We start from the raw sequence: 22,391 nt of genomic DNA on the forward strand, positions 1-22,391 counted from the left end.
CAAACAAACAGTAGCCTAGGGGCCCCTGACCTCCTTAATCCGCCACTAGCTTTAGGTATATTTTGCATGCAAAACAAATGCATGACTTTTACTTGTTTCAGTGTGTTTTTTACATTGTGGTATTGCTTTTACCCAAAGGGATAATTTGGACATTTTGAAGTGGGGTTGTATCATTGATGTACAAAGGGTTGGTAGGCCTTCACATCCATAGTCAGATAAGAGTGGATGCCATCCGTTTGGGGCAGGCAGGAGGGTAGGCAAGGAAAATAAGCAAAGTTCTGCTGTAACTGCTGCAGATGAACACATTTAGCCAATTTAAAAAACCTATATCAGTTTAAGTGTACTCTTTATTTAGAATGTTTTCACTGCTTTTCCTTGCAGTCAGACAGCCCTGTTTAAGTTTACTAGCTGTTATTTATGATCTCATCAAAGCCACCAGGCCAAATTTTCTTGCGGGACATGAACCCTGATGTAGACACTGCTTCCTTACAGTACTATCGCTTTTATATTCCATATCAGTCTCTTTTATTTCATATTTTTTTACCACAAGTGTTCAAGTTCTCTTCGAATCTGTAATGTTTGATGTCACAGCACACACGCATAAAATAAACCTCTTTTTCCTTGTATTTTTTTTTCCTGTTTCTCTAATATTCTTTACACTGTTTATTAAATGTGTGTATTATGTGTATTAGTTTGATAAAAGACTATTCAACTATGCTTCTAAAACCACAGAAAACACACATTTGCTTTACCTTGTTTTATTGAGAAAAAAAAGACTACATTGGTCAACACAGTGGCAAGGTACTCTGAAGAAAGCATGTGGCAATAACTATGAGGTTTTCACTTACACACCTGAGCGGGTCTCTGAGGATCACTAAACTGTTTCATCAGTCCGTTCCTCGTCATACATTTACATTCTGGAAAGCAAATACATGGCAAAAAGAAGTAATTTCCCTCACAAAACAGTTAATACTTAGATTTTAAACAATGACCCACTTTATACATACAATGCAAATGTTTACCAGTAATGTACATTTTTTTATTTTTGTATAAACTGTGCGTTGTAACAACAGTGAAAACCATGAGGAGTGAAAAGGTCTTTTTGCCCATTTTAAATACATACCAGCAGTCAAATCAAAATCAGCTTTGGATCATGAGCATGGTGATCAGATTCAAAACGGACACCTTCACAGAATGGACTTCTGTACACATGTTCTTATTTAAATATCTCATACAAACTTAAATGTATATAAATAGCCTTCTTATTTTAAACTGGGACATACTGTTTTGCCTTCACTCAAATGACAAACCCTTTTCCCAACACGTCACTCTCCCTTCATTCTCACAACCTTTGGATGTCTATGGTAATGCCTCTTGAGAAAAGAAAGACAATAATAGTGATAATAAAACAGAAATAATATATTTATTTTTGGCAAGTCAGGTAGACAGCCTGGGTGCTGATCTTCTCCCTCAGCATCTGGTCACTATCATTTACATTTGGATCTCTTCATTCTGTATTAAAACACTGCACTGACTGCAGCACAAACAAGCCTGAAAAGACCTTATGACACTGCCTAAGCATCTCTTTGCCATCTTAAAGGGACAGTTCACCCCAAAATGAAGATTCAGGTTTTATCTCCTTGTTAGTCATGTCGTGTCAGTAGAAACTCAATTGGTGGGGTGCACAAACTGGTTTTTACACTTCCATTTCCAAGTTCCTTTCTTTGGGAGAAGGCTAAGACGAAAGTGTTTGCAAGTTTTAATTCTTTTCTGAAATTTAAAGTTATAATACTTATCATTTTCATGAAATCACATCACATTTTACTACTATTTATGATCTGCATTGTTTCTGCATTTAATGTATTTACATCCAGTAATAATCTCTCTATATGTCATAGTAGATTTTATCAGTAGTGGCAGAGTCCGCCATTTCGGTGCTGGATCTCGATTACCTGCCTATGCACGAGGGGTCCACAGGAAACAATGCATGCATGTAATACAGTGCAGTGTTATCTCATAGATATCAATCAGCCTCGCTGTTTACTGTCTATCAGAGCTGTATTAAGTTACAGCAACTGCAAACTGCCACCGCCTCACATTAAACGCGTTCAACTGCAGAAACTAAGGGTGGCTTTTATTGTGAAGTAGCCACCGGGAACAATGTATCAATTTAATTTACAAATTTCAGCAAATTGCTGATTAGATAATCTAAATTCTCATTTTGGGGTGAATTTTCATTATGCAATATTTTCTTTGCAACTTTTCAGAATTCCCGCTTCTCCATGTGTCGCTTATGTTTCCCTGTTGTGGCTAATGTGAAACACACTGGCACAGTCAAACACACTTGTGCCAAGAAACATGGATCCCTTTAATATAGCAGACTGGTACTGAGAGAGACTAGCATGCAGGCTGGTGAGATGTCAGGTTGGGGGTGATATTCAGTGTGTTGCAGGGGTCCCATGTCGCATGAGTCCCCTGAAGGCATGACAGCGGTGAAAATCCTCCTCCTCTGCTTTACACGTTTGGCGCTGATCTGTCATTCGTAACCGTTGGTCTCAGCCTGACCGTTGCAAATGGATTCCCCCCTCTGCAGGTCGAAAACGGGAATAATGTTGATATGAAACGTCTTTAAATTCATCATTATCTGGTCATCAACCAAAGTTGGATTACTAACACATCTGTGAAAATCTGTGAGTTGTTAGTTGTGTTAGGTCACTCACCCAAGAAAGGGAGCCTTTGCAATCCCATTGACTAAAGAAACCTGTTGTCAAAAAACAAAAGAAAAGACCCTTCAAGATCCAGAAGACAAAGAGAAGTAACACACAACATTTAACACAGCACCACAGTCACCACAAATCCACACCCTCCCTCCAGCTGTGAAGAAAGTCACTGTTGTCAGACTGGTTTGTTAAGATTTCTCATCAACGGTTGCCCCCCCAATCAGTGCAGTGGAGCTTTGACACATACTTTTAACCTCAGGCCTCACCAACTCTGGAATCTGGACGATCTAGAAACACCGGGGAGAGACACACTGCTGTTTCTCTCACCTGAGGACGGAGATAAACTTATCGCCTCCATAGAACCAAGTGAGCATGCAGACGATAAAGTTGAGGAACATAAATAACTGCGCTATGTGCCTTGGGGGCTGCTACAGCACACATTTGCGTACGAGATCCTTTAAGTTATAGAGGAGCTAAAACAGTTAATAAATATGTCAGAGGATTTATTGCCAGTAGTAGTTTAGAGAATGTAGCCAGGCTGGGTAAAGAGGCTGACTTAATGAAGTAACTTTAACTCGTTCTATTTTACGGATCTTTATCGTTTACCTCTGTTATCAAACTTATAGTAATGGCCGTCGTTGCATTCATGACTTATTACGGAAAAGGATGCATTACCCTGCTCTTCCATTAGAGAGCAGACAACATCTAGATGTCACAGAACATGCAGACTGTGGAGACTTACAGTATGTTCCCTGAAGAAGATTTTTTTCAAGCTTGTGTACTGCCCTAAACAAACTCTTAAATGACCTAATTTAGGAATTATAAGAGTAACAACATTTCAACTTGAGATTTTTGTCGATTTCTTGTGTCAAAACAGTTCACAGAATCCTTGTTAATTTCCTCGAAACTGCCAGAAATATGTAAATGTAATTCAAGAGTAAAAACTGTGGTGGACTGTGTTGGGCTCGTTTCTCAAAAAAGTAGTTTAATATTCATTTATTGTTACTCTTTTTAAAAGTAATATTTTGACTTTACTACTCCCTGACAAGAGTCAGTCGTTACATTACTTATATTTTATTACTTTTCTGTAACAACACCCCACAAAATTGCTCATTGAGGTCCTTTCTTGAAATTCAGACTTTGCATATGCACCTCTGAATTTCAGGGGAATCACTGATTAGCACACCTGAGGCTTTAAACTATAAAAGTTTCAGGCAAGATGAAAAGCACACTCAGCTTTAACTCTAATAAATCCAGGGATGTGATTGGATTGTTGGATTTCAAATCAGAAGGGGGTGGCTAATTTATAATAAGTCACACCACTTGCTACTGGTGAAAGTAATCTCATTAATGTCATGCCTTACTGGTTACCAAATTCTGCCCAACACTGCTCTCTTATCAGTGATGTTTTCATGACAAACTAGCATAACAAAAAGTGAGCACCTGAGCCACTCACTGAAACGGAGACTTTTCAATTGAGGGTCTCCTCTACAGCCTGTTTAACATCCGTGTCCAGCAGGATACAAAAACATTTTAAGGTTAAGGAGAAAGGATTTGATCGCTGCCTGAGAGGCTTGACACCAAACAAACACCATCACAGCAGTGGTCAAAGGGTCCACCTTTGCCCCACAGTCACAATAATAAACTTAAAGACAAAAGTCAAGTTAGGGAAAAAACTGTTTGAATCAGGCATTAGTACGTTTTCTTTTTTTAATTGATGAATTATAAGAATATGACGATGAGTTGAGAAAAGGAAAACAAATGAAAGCACTGGGATTACTGTCGTTTGAAAGGAACATGGCTCACTGTGGTTTATTTCACGGTAAACCCCTGAGGCAGCAGATACAAAGGACACCGAGTGCAGACAGAGCACAGAGGAAGGTGATGATGAGGGAGAAAGAAGTGTGCCCGGGCTTGCCTGCTGCCTGGGCAGCTACTAGTTCATTCTCAGTCAGCTGACACAGTGTAGGCACAAAATGAAATAGTGTCTGTACGTCTTATCCTTTATGTAACCCTCTCCTTCTCCTCTAATCTCTAAATTCCTGAAAAAACCTAGCAAAACCTGGCTGGGAGCATTGTTCAGATGTCTTCAAAGAAATTTGATACAACAACTCGTTGGTCTGTTTCATACAGTAATGAGGGATATGTAACATGTTTAGGGCTCAAACATCCTTTTGTGAAATAGTCGTCTAGATAAAAAGAGTATATTTAGTCAAACTGGTTAGAGGAATTGAGGTGTGTTTGTGGCTGTTCTCTTTCTTATGGGCGTGGAGGCGATGACTAAGCAGCAAGGAGATGTTGATAAGACACGATTAGTCAGATTATAGTCGGGTCTGATGAATTAGGTTTAGGTCAATAAAGATTCTGGGCCAGGAAAAACACAAGAACTTTTCTTGAGCATACGACTGTGTGGCCCACTTCATAGACATTCAAACATGTCAGCCGTAGCACGATCATGCCTAGATGGTAACCCAAAATTTGCAAAACTCTCGCAAGATGGTCGAGGTTAGGTTTTTACCTCAAACGGTTAAGGTAAGGTTATTTGACAGCAAGGCTCGCGAGAGATTCCGCAAATCTAGAGTTACAATCTAGACAAAACCCATCTAGCACAACCACAGTCCTCTAATGTTAGCCACGCAACCAGAGCTAACCCGAACAAATTTGTCTATTTACATATCCATCATCGCCAAAGCCACATTAGCATTTATTTGGAGTAATATTCTGCCAACCTGCTGAGTGTGAATCCAATATTCACTCTCCTTTTAGCTCTTTTTCGGTTTCTACCAACTTTAGTCTGGCTAACTAGCTACGTAATGCACAACAGGTTTACTAGCTAATGGCTAATTGTGTTGCTTGGTGCTACATTTGGTGGTGCTTCTGTTTTTTCCGGCTTGTAGTATATTGAGTCATTGTTGAGATAGGAAATGGGGTGAGAGAGAGGGAGACATGCTCCAAAGGGCCGCTGCCTCGAGGACCTTCAGCCTCTTTACATGGGACGACTGCTCTAACCACTGTGCCACCGGAGAGTTTTTTAACTTCATCTTAAGTACCACATTATTAAAAAATAACTAGAATTCTCATTTCAAAGAGTAACAGATGATGAATCAAATGAATAAATAATGTCAAGTTAATCTCATCCACATACCAAAAAAAAAAAGGAACGATTGAATAAATACAACAGAAGATATGTGGTTGGTGCATGCTTAGTCAAACTGTTACTGACCGTGTTCTGCGGCGAGGGTATAGAGGAGACCGCTGGGCTAGAGGGGGCGTCGTCGCTGTAGTCTGGTGGCGGCAGCAGCACAGGCTCCTCCTCATCCTGCTCTGGCAGACTGGCCACACTCAGACTACGCACCGGAGTGCCAAGATTGCTGCTGACACATATGACGTGAATGGTTCAGCTATAAAACATCCGCCGTAAAACATTCACCTCTCAGCATGTTGTAATGCATGCCTACCTATTTGATATCACTGGCTCAGTGTAAGGTCTGCAGTAAGATGAGGGAAACCAGCCCCGCCTAATAAGGAAGACAAACAACATAATATCAGAAACATCATAAAACAATTTTATATAAACAGCCATAATAAATCTTTATCTTTCATTGATCATGTGGTTTCCCATTAGTTGTTGTTATCTTCCTAAAGTCCATATGACATAATAACGGCAACTTTTAAAGAGTTCCAGGTGTGGAAGAAGTATCAATCTTGCCGATTCTTGGTAAGAAAGTGAATAAGTGTATTTTCTAAGATTTTAAACTATTCCTTAAAGACAATATAAACCAAACATTTGATATATGTACAAAAAGAAAATTAACCAACAAAAAAAGCCATAATGTTTCTGATTCTATTTAAACAGACTTCTTCAGTGAAATCTAGGCCAATACAAATTGATCATCTTTGTCCTGGACAATAATAACAGTAGAATCCACCCAGGTAGGTCATTTTTACATTTAGGTTACTCAAATAATTAATCTCTTTAAGAATATCAGATGGTGTGCACAAGTATTTTTAGCCGCATGATAATATAAATCAATTCCACCAAGAGGTTATTGGTCACTTTTCAAATATGATCAGTTGCAGGACGTGAAAAATTCTTAGTTACATAAAAACGAATCATTAAAGAGCCAGAGCAGGTAAAGTGACAGTAACTTTAGCCGTGTCTACTAGAGACTGCAAGGACATCTGTTTTTCTGAGTTAAAATAGTTCGTTGCTACAGACAACGCACTTGAATTAGATGTACTGACAGTCTGATTTTTTTCACTGAGACTCAGAAGTTCTCTCCAAGTCACGTCTCTGGCTTATCAGACCAGTGCACTGGATTTGTTGCTAAGAAACAGAATGTAATGTGATTTATCTCCCAACATGTCTTCATCTTGACAAACCACTGCTAAAACCACTTCAATTCAAAAAGGCACTTAACCACACACACACACACACACACACACACACACACACACGCACACGCGCGCATACACACACACACACACACACACACACACACACACACACACACACACACACACACACACACACGCACACACACACACACACACACACACACACACGCACACACACACACACACACACACACACACACACATGGTCGGTACAAGCTCTGGTGAGCATCACGTAATAATTTGCCTGCATTATGAGTCCTAATTGATCTAGTGTGGAGTTGAAGATGACTGTAATTACACAGGCAAATCAGAGATTACTTTATGCATTTTTTTTCTGCTGTAGCTACACATGCAAACATTACATGTTGCACATTAACATTTTTCCAAGCGGATGATTTGAATAAACGAGACACAAATGTTTCCCTTTGTGCCTTCTGGAGGTGACATAGAGTCTTATTTGATTTTAGTTTTTTTTTAGTTGACATGTTCATTTCATTCACTCGTCATCATGGGCCAGTGTAAAGAAAAAAATAAGTAAATAAATAATTCATTTTGGACAGAAATACAAAAGATGCCTCTTGTTTTGTGCACCGGGTTTTGCATGTGTGTGTGTTGTCTGGTTGGGCGGGGCAAGACTGAGCGAGAGAGAGAGAGAGACAGAGAGACAGAGAGACAGAGAGACAGAGAGACTGAATTATTTCTTGAAAATGTTCCTTGAATTGAATTAATTATTATTTTGAATGTACCAATTTTATCAATGTATTGTAGTGTAATTGTCATATTATTATTCATTGTGTTAATATATACATACACAAACACACATTCATTGAATTGAATTGAGAGAGAGAGAGAGAGAGAGAAGAGAAAGAGAGAGAAAGAGAGAGAGAGGGACGAGAGAGAGAGAGAGAGAGAGGAGAGAGAGAGAGAGAGAGAGAGAGAGAGAGAGAGAGAGAGAGAGAGAGAGAGAGAGAGAGAGAGAGAGAGAGAGAGAGAGAGAGAGAGAGAGAGGGCTGTTCGACTGTCATGTCAAACATAGCTGACATATTCTGTGTTTCCAAGCATGGTGTATAAGCACAACATTATATTAACAAACACAAAGTGAGAAACGAGTACTGCTTAACTTATGAGTTATGTGAGACATGTACTGCTGCATATTTGTTGGAATGAAAGTACATTTCCTCTCGTGGGTGTGCCAACGGTTGTATTTAGATTGGGAACGATTTCACAATAAAAATTCCTATTCCAAGTTTGTATTCATGTTCTATCCAGCTCAGAGGATAATACCGTCACAACGATCTGTGTGACAGTACTTTCAGATTTCCCTGGCTTGTTCATGCTATTTAGTACCCAAGACTTTTAAAAACAGCTCACAAATATGTCGTTTACTCTATTTAAAAGGCTACACAATTTCCTTAAACAGCTGAGCACTGTCTTAAACATTACTCAAACAGGAACGGGACTATTTTCACTGGCAGATTAATACGCATGTGGTGCATTAAGGAGTAGTGTGCATGTGGGACTGACTCAAAATAAACTGCAGTGGGTGTGTTCATGGTAATGAAGCAACATATTGGTCAACAACGGTGATCTCTGGCACAGAGGGACAACCTTCATCAGACTTTTGGCCACAGGCAACGCTTGTGAGGAGTTGAGTAGTTTTCATGGGATTAGTCGGCAATACAAATATAGAATGATGAGACTTATGGGATGGGTAATCTATGACTCACCCTGAGGCAAAGAACAATCACAAAAATACAAAAAAAATCATGCATGTTTCCAGAAACTGAAGCTGTCAACACGTCCCTGAATAAGAAACTAATTACAAACATACTGCTGTGTTTTCTCCAGCTCTCCGTACAGCCACCCGTCCTTCTCTTCTTGGATGAGCAGGGCGATGATGTCGCCTTCGTCGAAGCTGAGGAGTGTGTGGTTGTTGCCCGCCGTGTGGGGAAATATGGTCCTAACTCGGGGCTTCCTGCCCACATTGAGACCGGATGATTGGGACGTCGACCGGGACAGACTGAATTCTCCGAGACTGCCCTGGTCTGGAGGAGACGTGGTGAATCAGTCAAAACTTAAAATCAAAAACTAGACCAGCTGCTTCCCCTTCCTAGTCTTTGTGCTAAGCTAACAGGCTCGTAGCTACATATTTACTTTTTATAGATATGAGAGTTGCATTGATATTCTCATCTAACTCTTCACCAGACAGCAAATAAGTTTACTTTAAAACTATTATCATATGCAACACAATATCACACACAATACCCCCCCCCCCCCCCCCCCTTTGATAAAAACTTTAAAGCAGGAAACCAATTACACCTTAAAAGCGTTCTATAATTAATGATATCCATGCTTTTTGTTCCGTTTTGAAGAAATAGGACTTTGTGATGCATCTGATTAACGACAGGACTGGGAGATGTCAGAGTCATTTTGTGGAAGTCTTTGTTTCAGAGCAGCTACCCTTACCTGAGTTGTGGTCTGCAGGGGGGGTGAGCGGAAACCTGGGCTCTTGGTTAAACATGTTTGCCAGCGGACTGATCTGTGCCTTCAGCGGCGGCGCTGGAGGAGGCCCCACTGACTCCACGTTCTTCTGAGGAGATTGTGACAAGCGCATGCAATATGTGATGTGAATATGAGAGAGTAATAATGAAACGAACAACCAGGGGAAAGTCCTTATCAAGGCCATGAACCGTCATTACTGTAATTGAAACTTAATGTCTCCGTCCTACGCAGTAATAAATAGCCACAGTGGACGTTACAAGAACAACAGCAGCACATTGAGGGTTTCCCGTAGCTGACAGCCAGATTAATGATAACCAGCCACATTACACACACACACAATCTGATAAAACAAATATCCTTTGCAAGATAAAAATGCTAGCAACAAGACATGAAACACTCCAGGGCCAGTCCTTTCTACATGATTTGTTCTACTTATGTGCTATCTGCAATGCTTTTATCCACAGCTTTTATCTGAAGCATCTCACAGTAGGATCAGACTTAGAGATGAAAAGCAACACATGATCAAAGACAAGTTAATAAAGCTAATGATATAATCTGAAATGTAGCCTCATCTCACAGACAACATTATGATGCAGTGACATACACGACCTCACACTCACCATGTTGCGGTGTTCAACCAGCGGCGATTGTTTCGGCGTGTTCGACAGCTGCTCTATCATGGTCGTAACCGTGTCCGGCACCTTGGTGATGTCACTGCACTTTTCCTGCCAGCTGGGGAGCTTCATGGACAGCATCTCTTTGGCCTGGAAACACCAGAGAAGGGAAAAAGGTGTTCAACAGACCATAAGGGAGGGGTCTGACTATGCAGGATCACCTCTCCGTCCACGCTTACTTTCTCATGGAAGCTGATAATTTGATAGGAAAACATGCAGTGTTTGTCCGCCAGGAAACAGAAGCGCCTGTTTTCTTCCAGTAAGGCCTCTTTGCAGCCGTCGACGATGAACTTCTGCATGTCCACCTGGCGTGACGAGATGGTCTCCACATACTGCAGATAAGGGCATAGGACAGCAAGGAGGTCAACAACTAGGTTTTACAACTAGTCAGGATTCAAATGAGCAATAAAATGAGTGAGAGATTGCATTTCATCATATTGTATGGAGACAATTTTCCACAACTGACCACAAAAACAAGGAACTAAACATTTAAAGTGAGAGCAAGCACTTCATCAGGCTGATTAGAAGTTAGAACGGTGAAAAAAATACAATACCAATAAAATAATAAATAATCCAGATTAAAAAAAAGAGGAAAGAATAGATACAAATATAATAAATATTTATTACAGGAAAATAATATAAATTAATGAAAACATTTTTTGACAAAAATAAATAATAATATAAATAAAGAAATGTATTTATTTCTTTTGTTTTCACTTAATTTCCATTCAATTTAAATCTTGCCTATTTTTCGATGTTCATTTATTGCCATCTTCTTCATTTGTTTAAGACTTTACATTTTTTTACTAAAATTTTGTTTTCTCATCTTGCAGTGGCCAGCACCTCCAGCTGTGCAGCAGTCTGTGTCACAGTGTGAATCGAAAGGGCATATCCATGAGGATTGTGAACGTGCTGCTATAGACCTGAGTGGGAAAGTGGCTCCTGAGTAAACGCTAACTCGGTGGCTGCAACTTAATGTATGTGTGCTAGGGTCAGATTCACGAATCGAGGCACTCGTGAGTGTTTTAATCAGCGTTTTTGCTCTTAGCGACAAGTTTATTGGGATCTCCTGCTGCTTGTGGCTCGATCACAGCGCACACGATAAAATCAGTGTGCTGAAAAATAAACATTCCCCGCAGAGAAGTATCCTGCCTGTAACAGAGGGCTTATGCACAATTGGACCTCGCATGAGACATATAACACTCTTTTAAATGACTTCTCAACCCACTCCTCCATCCCTTTATTCTACACCCACTACCCTCACGGTATCTCTCCCATTTTCCCAGGTTGTCATGGTGACGGTAAATCAGCCTGTCTCTAAGGGCTCTGTCGAAGACCCCTCCACTTCGGTCTAGTGTATTTCTCTATCTCTACGATAGCCTGTCAGACACTGAACCCAGTCTCTTCATTTCCAATTTTCACAGCAAACAGTCGCCCAGACTCTCAGCGAGAGGTGGGAGAGCAGAAAGACGGGACTCATCGCTGGTCGTGCTACACATGATTATGAGAAAGCTGGGTCAGTCAGCCACACCTCCTTTATAGTCCACCGGTGTTATCTTTCATCAGATAATGAGAAAATCCACTTCTGAGAGAGGAGGGGCCTCAAATATGATGAAATATGTTTTTAAAGGTGCCATCCAAGTGCAAGGACAAACAGGAGACAGATTCTGATGTCAGCAGCAGAACTGTTTTCTCGAGGCAAACAGGGCTTACACACCGTCCATCATCGAGGTGAGGACATGAAAACAGTCGATAAATTTAAAAAAAGAGACAGACAGGAGTCATCGCTCAGGCTTTGCTGTCTTTATGGCGTCTCACTGCATTGATTTACAAAGCAAATTGCTGTCTGAGGTGTTAAGACTGCTAGTCCGTAGTGGACAGCAGGACGTAAACAGCCGAAAATGTGCAACACTCATTTGGAAGCGTACACAGCGTTCATCCCGTATACTCTGGGTCACTGCATAGCACTTGAACAACCTGCTCAAGCAAGATGATGTCAATACTGACTAGTAAATTTTCAAGGTTATGTGTGTGTGTACACACTCGTTCACTTGGCAGGAACCCTTGATTTACCTTGTTTCCTTCCTGAAATGCAAATGTTTTATAGGACCACACTGCTATTCTCTGTTTACAGTATAGAACATAGAAAAAAGGTACACTTTTACCTATCGATGGGTTCAAATGAAAGGCTGTTATTTCCTGGAGAATATTTCCAAATTTTGATAGTAATATTGTACTGTATGTTTTGTATTTATGGACATTTAAATTTATCTTGTGCATTTCTGTATTTATTTATTATTTATTTTCTGTATATATTTACATAATGTATTTATATTATCTTTTGCTGACATTCCAGTTGGGGTTAGCTAAGCTGTGTTGCCAGATCTCGTGAGAGTTTGTTGCTGAGACACAAGCTTGTCTCAAACAAACGTAATCGTCTCCTGATTTGTCCGTTTAATTCAACGTTAAGCTACTATGGGGCGAAAGAATCTGTAACAACCTGTGTTCACATCATAGACTGTATAAAAAATGGACGTAGCATACCCGCCGAGGTCCGTTCTCTCATCTTGAATTTCCTCTTACCCAATAAGGGCATGTATGTGTCCATCTGGCTGACGTATACCTCCGAGGAGAAGTGATGGCCAGATGCTAGCTGTCACTCAAGAGGCCGCGGCCCTAATTATTTATAAACTTTAACCTCCAATAAAATAAAAATTTGATTGGTACAAAACAATTCACCCCCCACAGTGTTGTCATGGAGATATGACCTAAACGTACAGACTAGAAGGTTTTTTTCGTACAGGGCCTTAAACAGGTTTAATTATGCTGTGAAAACGGCCTGTTTAACATGGGGGGCAATGAGAAACTGCTCTAGTATGAAACCTGCCCCTAGTGGACACTCTGAGAAGTTCAATTTTTAGCACTTTCTCGTTGGATCAACCAGGAAGTCGCTGTGTTGGGGGCTTGGTTCACATTAACTCCTCTCCCCGGAATCAAAACACTCAGGACCTGCCACTAGTCTAGTTTTACGAAGCACACAGACATGCGACTTTGGGGTAAGTAGTTTTTCTAATCACTTTCTAACTTCACAGCCTTAAACTGCAAATGTTTTTCAACAAACTGCGACATTCTTGACTCACAAAATCGTGTTTTTTATGTATTTTTTTCCAAAATAAGGCGATTAGCATGCTAGCATTTGCTAATTAGCATGGAGAATTTAGGTAAACTGGATTTTCCTTTGTGTTGCAGCGCTACCAGCTGTATTTTGGCATGCAAAACATGCATAATATAATTATCTAGTCATGCTGAAAATACAAGTTGATCTGTAACGTCTGACATTTTATGACAAAGTGCAATTTCTGGTTTCTATTTGGTAAAGATGAATTCCACTTACTGCATCTAATACAACCTGGATCCTGGAACTGTGTGTGCTTGCATACATGTGAGCATTCAGGCGTACATGCAAATTTGGGTGTGTACGCCTTCAATAACAACACAATCTTCAGTCTGTATCTGAACACAGTGTGCCGAGGTATAATGGACTCATTCTGCAGCGTGTAAAAACAGAGAATTTGCAAAGAGCTACAGGCGTGGTGGCACCTTTGAGGGTTTTACTCCCTTGTCCTGTCTAAAAAGTTATTTTTTAGTGTTTGTGTATTTAATCTGATCAATGATGCCTTACTTAATATTAAAGTACAACTGGAACGCAAAACCTTGAATATCAAACCTCCTCCTTCTTTCTCATTTGCACTGGTATGTGTTATCATGACAACTATCTTTCACATCTTTCCACCCCACCACATAAATTGTACACTTGTCATATTCATTTCACGGGCATCCGAGCGTAAGCGTGCAACAACCGCGTGCTTGGAAAGCCACACAAAAAATCAGACATGCTATGTTTTAAAGGGAAAAAAGGTTGGGGTCGCTTTGGTCTCAGTCTCACCTCATTCTCTTTGATCTCATACTTGGATGAGTGCTTTCCTTGACTTTTCCTCCTGAGCTTCTTCAGGTCTGTCTGAGAGCGCTCCAGGGAATCCTGCTTCAGCTTGTGCTCAGACTGATATCGCTTGAAGGTGGCCTGCAGGAGATGTTTGACAAAAGAGGCATGAGACATGTGACAGGAGTCTAATTGGAAAATCTAAGCCCATGAAATATATTTGTAATATAACTCTTATAAGGGATGGCAAGAGGGATTTTATGATTACACTTACATTCATGTATTTAACATCCATCTCTGTCTTCTTCTCCAGCTCGATAATAATATCCCTGTGGAACTTCTTGAACTGCAGAGAGACAAAACATGCCGCATAAACATGCTGTTCTAAACGTAATGTACTGTTCAGTCACTTGGCTCAATGGCGACGTTTTTATAACAGGAGGGACCTGGTGGAATGCATGATAATGGGTTTCTGAGAGGGTGAGATTCTACCAGGGGTGTCTTATCAGCTTGTTATGGTTAAAGATTAACAACTTTCCCCTCTCGTAGATACATTACAATCAGTCCAGGGTAGTCACGAGCAGAAATGAAAGAGTGTACTTCATTCACACAGTATGTTATTTCCTTTTTTTTAAGAGACTGTGTTTATTTCCAAAATTATTTTGCCGTAGTCAAACTGGCGACACTTCAATTTACTTCTTGTCACACGTAGGTATCTGAAGCATTTCGCCCAGAGGCAGCAGGGTCAGGAATGATTCTGTGGTTTTTCTGCTCTCGTCAAACTTTCTTTCACCTTTTGTTACAACTTTAAACTCTCTAAAATGAGAAGAATGAGCTCAAAGGGTCGTAGAGGTAATGTGTTGTGAAAGGACAGTGTAGCAAACAGATCTCTGTCGATTATGTGAAGATAAGACGAGTGTCGGCAATCAGTGAAGGTTCAGCAGGTGACTTGTCATTGTACAAAATTGTTTTAATGACATAATTATAACACACGAAAGTCTCTTTTCAGTCTTCAGATCCATTGTGTTGCTTTCAATCTTCTGATTCAGGAACAGACAGGATGGAACAAAGACGAAGGGAACAACCTGTAGAGCTGTGAGAACAAAATGTGTCCCAGTCGGCCATAATCTACGTTTTTTTGTATTTTCAACAAATCCCTTGAAAAGACCGAAACCCACAATCTTTTCAACAAACCTTGTGCATTGAGTCTGATACATTTTAATATTCTATGCCCCCCAAAAACGGCGAGGAATGACTCATTCATGAACACTGCTCCGCTAGCCCCTGCTCAGCGACAGACTCTCGTTCAGCGAGCTAACCCAGTAGCACAAAGCGGTACCATCTACGATTCCAAGCTGTTCTGCAAACACCTGACATAATCTCTAAATTCCACGTCTCTGTGTTTGTCGTCAAGTGCTTTGGGAGATGAAGTTTAGCTCGTCAGTTGCCTATTTGGATGATGACGTTTTACATGTATGAGTCATCAAACAAAGAAATATGAACATGTTCCAAAAAGTTTAATGACGTACGAAGGTTTTGAAGTTGGTTTGTAAATGTGAGTGACACAATCTGAGGTCATATTTATTTTTAAAAGTGCAATAATTTCGGACAAAAACATGAACTTGGTGTGCTAAGGCTTTAAGCCCAGAGACCATTTATTCCTAGTAAAGACGTAAATCTTATAAGCAACTCACAAATAGATATTTTCATTTATTTGATCTATCTTATTTTCAATACACTTTCCTAACAGCTGGGCACTGTAGTTTTTTTTTTTTTTTTTTTTAACAAAATACCACTCAAACATTAGTCAATTGTGCATCTGTTTGCGACACCATCTCATTGAAGGAACATGTCACCTGGTACAATGCTGCAACGGAAAAGCTCATCCATGTGTTTTTAATAGTTTATTGATAACAATTCATAGTTGCATTTGTTCTTTTATGGGATTAGTTGACAAAAAGAAAAATATACTCTACCGTCAGTCATATTTTAGCACTACTCACATTCTCATCCAGTTCATTGTAGACCTTCCTGTGGGCCTCTGAGATCTCCATTAGAACCACACCTAGAAAGACATCAGGAACAACCTTTAGTATTTCAGAGATCACTACAAAGAAAGTGAAATACATTCAGTCCAGGGTAAAGAGGAGGTTTTGGGAAATACTTTTATTTGCTTTCTTTGCCGAGAGTTAGAAAAGAAGAGTGCTGCCAAATCTTTTTAACTTATTGAACAATAAAAGATAGGATGTGTTAATTTGTGAGCTTTAGAGTTGGTGGAATGTGGTTTTGTTACCTTGAGACAGAGTCATTCTAGCTTTTTCACCCCTGTTGCCAGTCTTTGTGCTAAGCTAAGCTCACTGGCTGCTGGTGGTAGCTTCATATTTACCGTACAGACATGAGATTGGTTTCAATCTTCTCATCCAACTCCATGTGAGAAAGTGAATAAGCACGTTTCTCTAAATAAAGTATTCCTTTAAGGAAGGTAGGTGACAGAGAGCTAGGGCTGTGACTCTTGCCCAAAAGTCATATTTGAAATTCAGTTGTTTAATATCAATATTAATATTCAAATATATTTAGTGTCAATTGGCAATGATGTTTTCAGAAGAAAAACACACTGTCCGACTGTTTTTTTATTAAAAGTCCAGACCTCTCAAGGTTCACGCATTGCGCATGACAGTCACTCATTCAGTCTTTAAAGGGGGTTACACAATAGCCAATCAGAAAATAGCACTATTGTGTCTGGGTAAGATTTAACACAACAACCAATGAAAAAAAGCAGAGTTATCCTGGAATTATTCACGTGATTCTGTTACAACCACTCGGAGCTCCGAGCGTCACTTTGAGCACAGAGTAAATCATCTCCTGTTGTTACATTACAACAAATTCACAACTTGAGTGCTGTTAGAGAATGTTGCCCAGATAATTAGCATCAGCTTTTCAATGCTGAGTACCGACTGACGCTATTGTCACCTACAGGAGCCCAATAATAACCTTGCTAATGAGCTCGAGATTCACAAATTCACCAGGCGTGAAAAAGCCTCGGAATCTGAATTGAAAACAATGTTTACAAGCAAAGACATTTACAAAAATTAATGTCCATAACAGGTTTGAATATTAAGGGTTGCCTAATATTAGTTCAAATATCATTAATTCTTTAAATATTTGAATTATATTCGAAAATCAAAGTTCGGAGTCAAAGCCCTACAGAGAGCATTTGGCAATCAGAAACATCCAGAAGCAGTGTACAACAAAATTCAGATTCAGGAGCTCATTTATGATAACTTAACCATCAACAATAAACAATAACAATGAATATTTCCCCAATTTCCTGACTTGGGTTTCATCAAGCCTGGCAAACATCTTTACAGCCCATATTTTACAGATGACTTATCTCCTTTCAATATTTGAACAGCTGTCAATAAGTAATCTATATGAAATGTTCTGGTATTGTGCAGTCAGATAGAGAACAGTCTCCATTCACAGACAGGCTACAGCATAGATAGAGCAGCATATGACATGAGACAATGGGAGAGGGTCAATACTGTAAACAGAAGTGGACAATCGTGGCTAAGCAGTTTATGGTGAAACCTCTGTCACAATGGGGTGAAATCTAGACTCAAGGTTTACTATAGGACAGTGTTCTGGTGAAACCTGTAAAAACAGTATCATATCTGGACATGTGATGGTGCCACCGTGATGAAAGAGAGCAAAAGTGGAACAACCTGCAAGAGTTTCAACACCTTCAGAAGAAAGTGACGAAAAGCACAGGTGTTTGTGATTTTTAGGATAAAAAAAATGTCTAAAAGTAGCCCATGTCAGCATGCTCTACCTAAACACACACCTGACATTCCTCCCTGCACGCCTCCACTCAGGGCAAACAAATGTTATGTGCCGCTGATACAGAGCTGTACTTCTGATCCAGCAGGCAGCGTCCAGCTACAACAACATTGCCCTCTGAAGGTCACCAGAACGTACTGGTAAATGCTGCCTTTGTGCTTCGACAGGGAGGGGTGGCGCTGGGCTCAGGGGCTGTTTGTACAGCCCCAACAACGGACTGCGAATGGTGTAAGGGGGAGGCCGAGAAAGGCCAGGAGGGGGTTCAAAGGGGCCGTTGTACACCTGCAAGTTTCACCTTTGGGGTTAACAGGGTGTGAAAGCCTCCTAGAAGGAGGGCGAATACAAGAAGTTACGACACATTGGTATACGGTGAATCATGAATGAGAGTGAGGCCGTGTACAATGTTGTAAAGTAGTCAGAGAACTGATGATTGTAGGCTTTGTCTCCATGGATATAAGGTGCAAGAGCTAAAGTCTAAAAAAAGTACAAAAATGGACTCTTCCCTAGCCGAAGTGTGAATAAAAAAACTAAAAGAAGTACCTGGCTACTACTGGGGCTGAAATGGACCGCTATTCAAGTTCATCAGCAGCGTGGCCTTTTCTCAGTTATCTTATCTCCTATCTCTATCTCTTCTCTTTAGAGGATTTTAAGTACCAAGATAACGTAATCTCACATTGACAAGGCTGGCCATGTTCACATGGATTTCTACGCAGGTTTGTACAGGGCTGATAAAAAGATCCTTGTCGAAAACTACACTATTCATGATTCACTAACATGACTTAAGACTCATTACTATGAACACTTTTCCTCTCCTCCACTCCTCCATGCTCAAATCGTGTAAAGTGATTCAGATACTGTATCTCACAACTAGATACCATGAACTTGAGCTGAGCTCCATTATTATTAAAAGTGAAATTTCCATGTCTTTTTTTTATTGTAAAGCAGCTTGAGGTGCTATATAAATACTAAAAGTATCAAAATGCTCAATCCACAGAGAAATGCACACAGCCTGTATTCAGAAAACTGGTACTTTAAATGAGCCGTCAGGACTTCTGTAAGGCTGTGATGTAAGGCCCTTACAGTCACCTCTGTCAGTCACAGTCACCCCTGCTATGACGGTTCAGAGACGCCAAGAGCGGAGATGCCGTAGACCCTTAAACGCTGACCAATCAGAGCAAAGTGGGCTTTCTAAGGAGGGGGTCTTAAAGAGACAGGCGCTAAAACGGAGCATTTCAGGCAGAGAGTGAATACATGTACAGTATATTCTGAGTTGAGATGAGTTTTTTTTTAACATTAAAGCATGAAACCATGAAAATAAGCACAATGATGTTTAAACATTTATACCCCAACTGTGCTGTCGACCTTAGGTCACAGTGAAGGCTGAAAAAGTGCAAGAAATAACTGTTAAAAAGACTTCTCTTTTTGGTATTGTACTGACTAATTTAAAAACGGGTGCAGTTAACGTAATTTCTAAGGTTTTTTTATTTCCTGTATCAAATGTTTGTTTAACAAGACTGATGGACGCAGAGCAACGCCTTCGACATTCTCAACAGGTGAAGCCATTTATTAGCTGGGAGTGCCCTGTGCCAACCCCTGGCTCTTGGGTGTTAGATAAGGAAGCTGTACAATATGAGATGACGTTGGTAGGGCAAACACTAGCAGCTGACGTACTGCCACCTTTCCCTTAGGCTTGCCTTTATTCCACCACTTTATCTATCTGTAAATCCTTCCTCTATTGCGTTTATTCCTCTATCCAGGTATAAGCAACTTATGAGTTAGCGGTGAACTTGGCAGTGGTCATTGTTAATCGTCTTGTGGAAACGCTTCATCACTGGGCTTGCCCACACATGGTCGCAGTGTGATTGTGATGAAATGCAGCCAACTCCTATGTGACTAAGGATCGAACGGAATCTTAAGTACTGTCATTCGAGTGCAGGTGGGGAGAGAAACTGTTTGTAGGTTGCTATAGATGACCTTCCAGTTATCATAATGATGTCACTGTGATCAATGCTTAATCCACTGTGGTGGAAACACATGGGGAGGTTAGTGTGGTTAAACTCCGTCTGGAGTCTGGAGGGTTCATTATGACACATGCTTAGTAGCTCTTCTGTCATCGATGACGGGGTTACAGAATATCCTGTCATCTGATGGGAATATCATTATCATCATAAAAAACTTAATCGGTCCAATTTATATGATTTTTATCTTGTTGAACCAAAGCAAACAAATCTTAGAATTTTACTGAATTAAAACCAACAAACACTGAATCGATCATGATGTGATTAACACCTATAGATCAGCTTATAAATGGCTCTTGAGGGGACACTGTTTCGTAAAGTGCAATAATGAACTGAAACTCAACTTTGAATCCAACATGGACATAAAATTAACAAGTATCCATAAAACAGGGCAACCCTATTTGGTGAAGAAGATTGTGTTATATCATGGAAAGCACAGGTTGCTAATTTATGGACCTTGAGGTGAGATTGTTTTGTGAACAACAGCTGCATAAACTCAAACAAACTAACGGCAAAGCTACATTACTTTAGCCTGGGAATCCAGACCCACATCTATCCAGACGTAGGGTCTGGCAACGAGCAATAGAACTTCCCAACTCAAGGGGCGGCACCAACGCTTGCATTTCAAAATACCACTGCACGCAAGTGGATAGCACTACGACCGACTACGACATCAGGGAAATGAACAAGGTCACGTATCTTGCTGACTTTGATGGTGCATCACGGTTACGCCCTCCCACAACAGATTAGTGATTCAGGATTTTCTGACATAGTTAATGAGCTTTAACGGTCTGTGCCCAGAGGCAGCGGCAGAGCAAGTTGAAATTTGCTAGCAATGTGTCTGGATTTCCAGGGTAACATTACTAAGTTGACATTTAGGGATGTATCCCATTACTATCAAATGATCTGCTATTTATTTTTTTTCAATTCATTAAATCATCACCTAACGTGTATAAAATATAGAACAGTGGTGATAAAAATACCCATCGCATCTTAAATAATTTGTCATTTTATCACTAGTATTAGTGATTAATGAATAATCAAACTACTTGCTGTCTATTTTTCTATCGATCAACTTATCGATTAATCAAGGAATCATTTCAGCTCTATAATATACACTCAGTTATTTCACACACATACGAAGACAGTATGTGATAAGAGCACTTGGGATAGCACCCATGCAGTCATTACGCCAAATGAAAGATGCAACTTTGAGTATAGTCAGCTTATCACACTAATGGTGATAAGGTGGGATTTGAGCATCTACTGCTGTTCAGCATGCCTACTGTGATTGCTGCAGATCAATAGTCATGACAGCTTCCTTAACATAGAGCGACGACCTGCCAGCACACACTGCTCATAGCATCATTTATTACGAGATCACATAATCGTAACTGCAGACACGAGCATCAACAGGAAACCTCAAATCACCTTTGGAACTGCACGTGTGCATCATATGTTCCTTACATGGAGAGAAAATGTTTTATAAACAGTGATTTTCTTTAAATACTGGTTGAAATCTGTAATAGCTGTTAAGTTTCAGATGCTGAGCAAGCGCAGGAGGGGTCAAAAAGAATCATGGGATATTTTTGTGAAAGGACTGAAGTGTGACGGGCTTTTAGATACTCCAACGTTATGGTTTATTGAGCGGTAAGTGGGTCTCTGGTCTTTTTAGAGGTCTCTTGGAGGAAACTCCCAGTGTGCTGAGGAGCCTTTAGTTTAACGGTGGATGCAGAAGGAGATTGTTTGAGGACTGGGATCATTAGAGAGCTGTGGAGTGTGAAGAGAGGAGTCATAACTGACTGAACAATGAGTGGACTCTTTGAAAACAACCTCCATCCTACTCAATTGTATTTGTTTTCAACAGTCTATGGCAGGTTTGGGAAAACAAACCGTGACTGTGTGGTATTTTAGTGGCCCAAATACATTTATGCCCTATGGTCCAGCTAATTGTCTACAGCAATTGCCCTCCTCTGTCATGAGTGGTAGCGCTGCTACAACTTATACGTTGACCAGACGACCCTATTTTCCAGAGACAGTCCCCGTTTTTTGGCGGCCTGTCCCCGGCTGGAGCTGTCCAGCTGTTTTAACTTTGTGTTAAAGGGGCTGTACTCAATATTCTGAGCATTAATATAACAGCAAAAAAATATTTTCTATGTAAAGATATTGTGGCGTATTGGCATACGGAGGAGAGAATAAAGTCAACCTTCTGCTGTGTGTGTTGTAATGCAAGTTTCTTTGTTTTACAAGAGTTACCATAGTAAAATACATGAAAAGGAGATAGATTTTGTCACTGTGATAG

The 22,391-nt window shown here is 40.2% G+C and overlaps 1 protein-coding gene across 4 annotated transcripts in view; it reads right to left on the reverse strand.

Moving 5' to 3' along the window:
* Window positions 1-787: 787 nt before the first annotated feature.
* The window catches only part of baiap2l1a (BAR/IMD domain containing adaptor protein 2 like 1a), a 28,764-nt gene continuing 7,160 nt past the window's right edge, over window positions 788-22,391 (reverse strand). The window contains exons 4-14 of one of the 4 annotated variants that reach the window (XM_083932413.1): window positions 16,238-16,299; window positions 14,509-14,580; window positions 14,241-14,375; window positions 10,474-10,626; window positions 10,241-10,384; window positions 9,585-9,705; window positions 8,950-9,163; window positions 6,179-6,238; window positions 5,944-6,094; window positions 2,721-2,761; window positions 788-2,587 (exon numbers count right to left, since the gene is read on the reverse strand). In XM_083932413.1, the coding sequence (XP_083788539.1) occupies window positions 2,515-2,587; window positions 2,721-2,761; window positions 5,944-6,094; window positions 6,179-6,238; window positions 8,950-9,163; window positions 9,585-9,705; window positions 10,241-10,384; window positions 10,474-10,626; window positions 14,241-14,375; window positions 14,509-14,580; window positions 16,238-16,299 (1,226 nt within the window). In that variant the 3' untranslated portion in view covers window positions 788-2,514. Of the gene's footprint in view, window positions 2,588-2,720; window positions 2,762-5,943; window positions 6,095-6,178; window positions 6,239-8,949; window positions 9,164-9,584; window positions 9,709-10,240; window positions 10,385-10,473; window positions 10,627-14,240; window positions 14,376-14,508; window positions 14,581-16,237; window positions 16,300-22,391 lie in introns of all 4 variants that reach the window. The other 3 variants (XM_083932412.1, XM_083932411.1, XM_083932414.1) reach the window with 3 other exon arrangements.

The sequence above is a fragment of the Echiichthys vipera genome, assembly GCF_963691815.1.
Source record: "Echiichthys vipera genome assembly, chromosome: 18".
Classification (NCBI taxonomy): Eukaryota; Metazoa; Chordata; class Actinopteri; order Perciformes; family Trachinidae; genus Echiichthys; species Echiichthys vipera.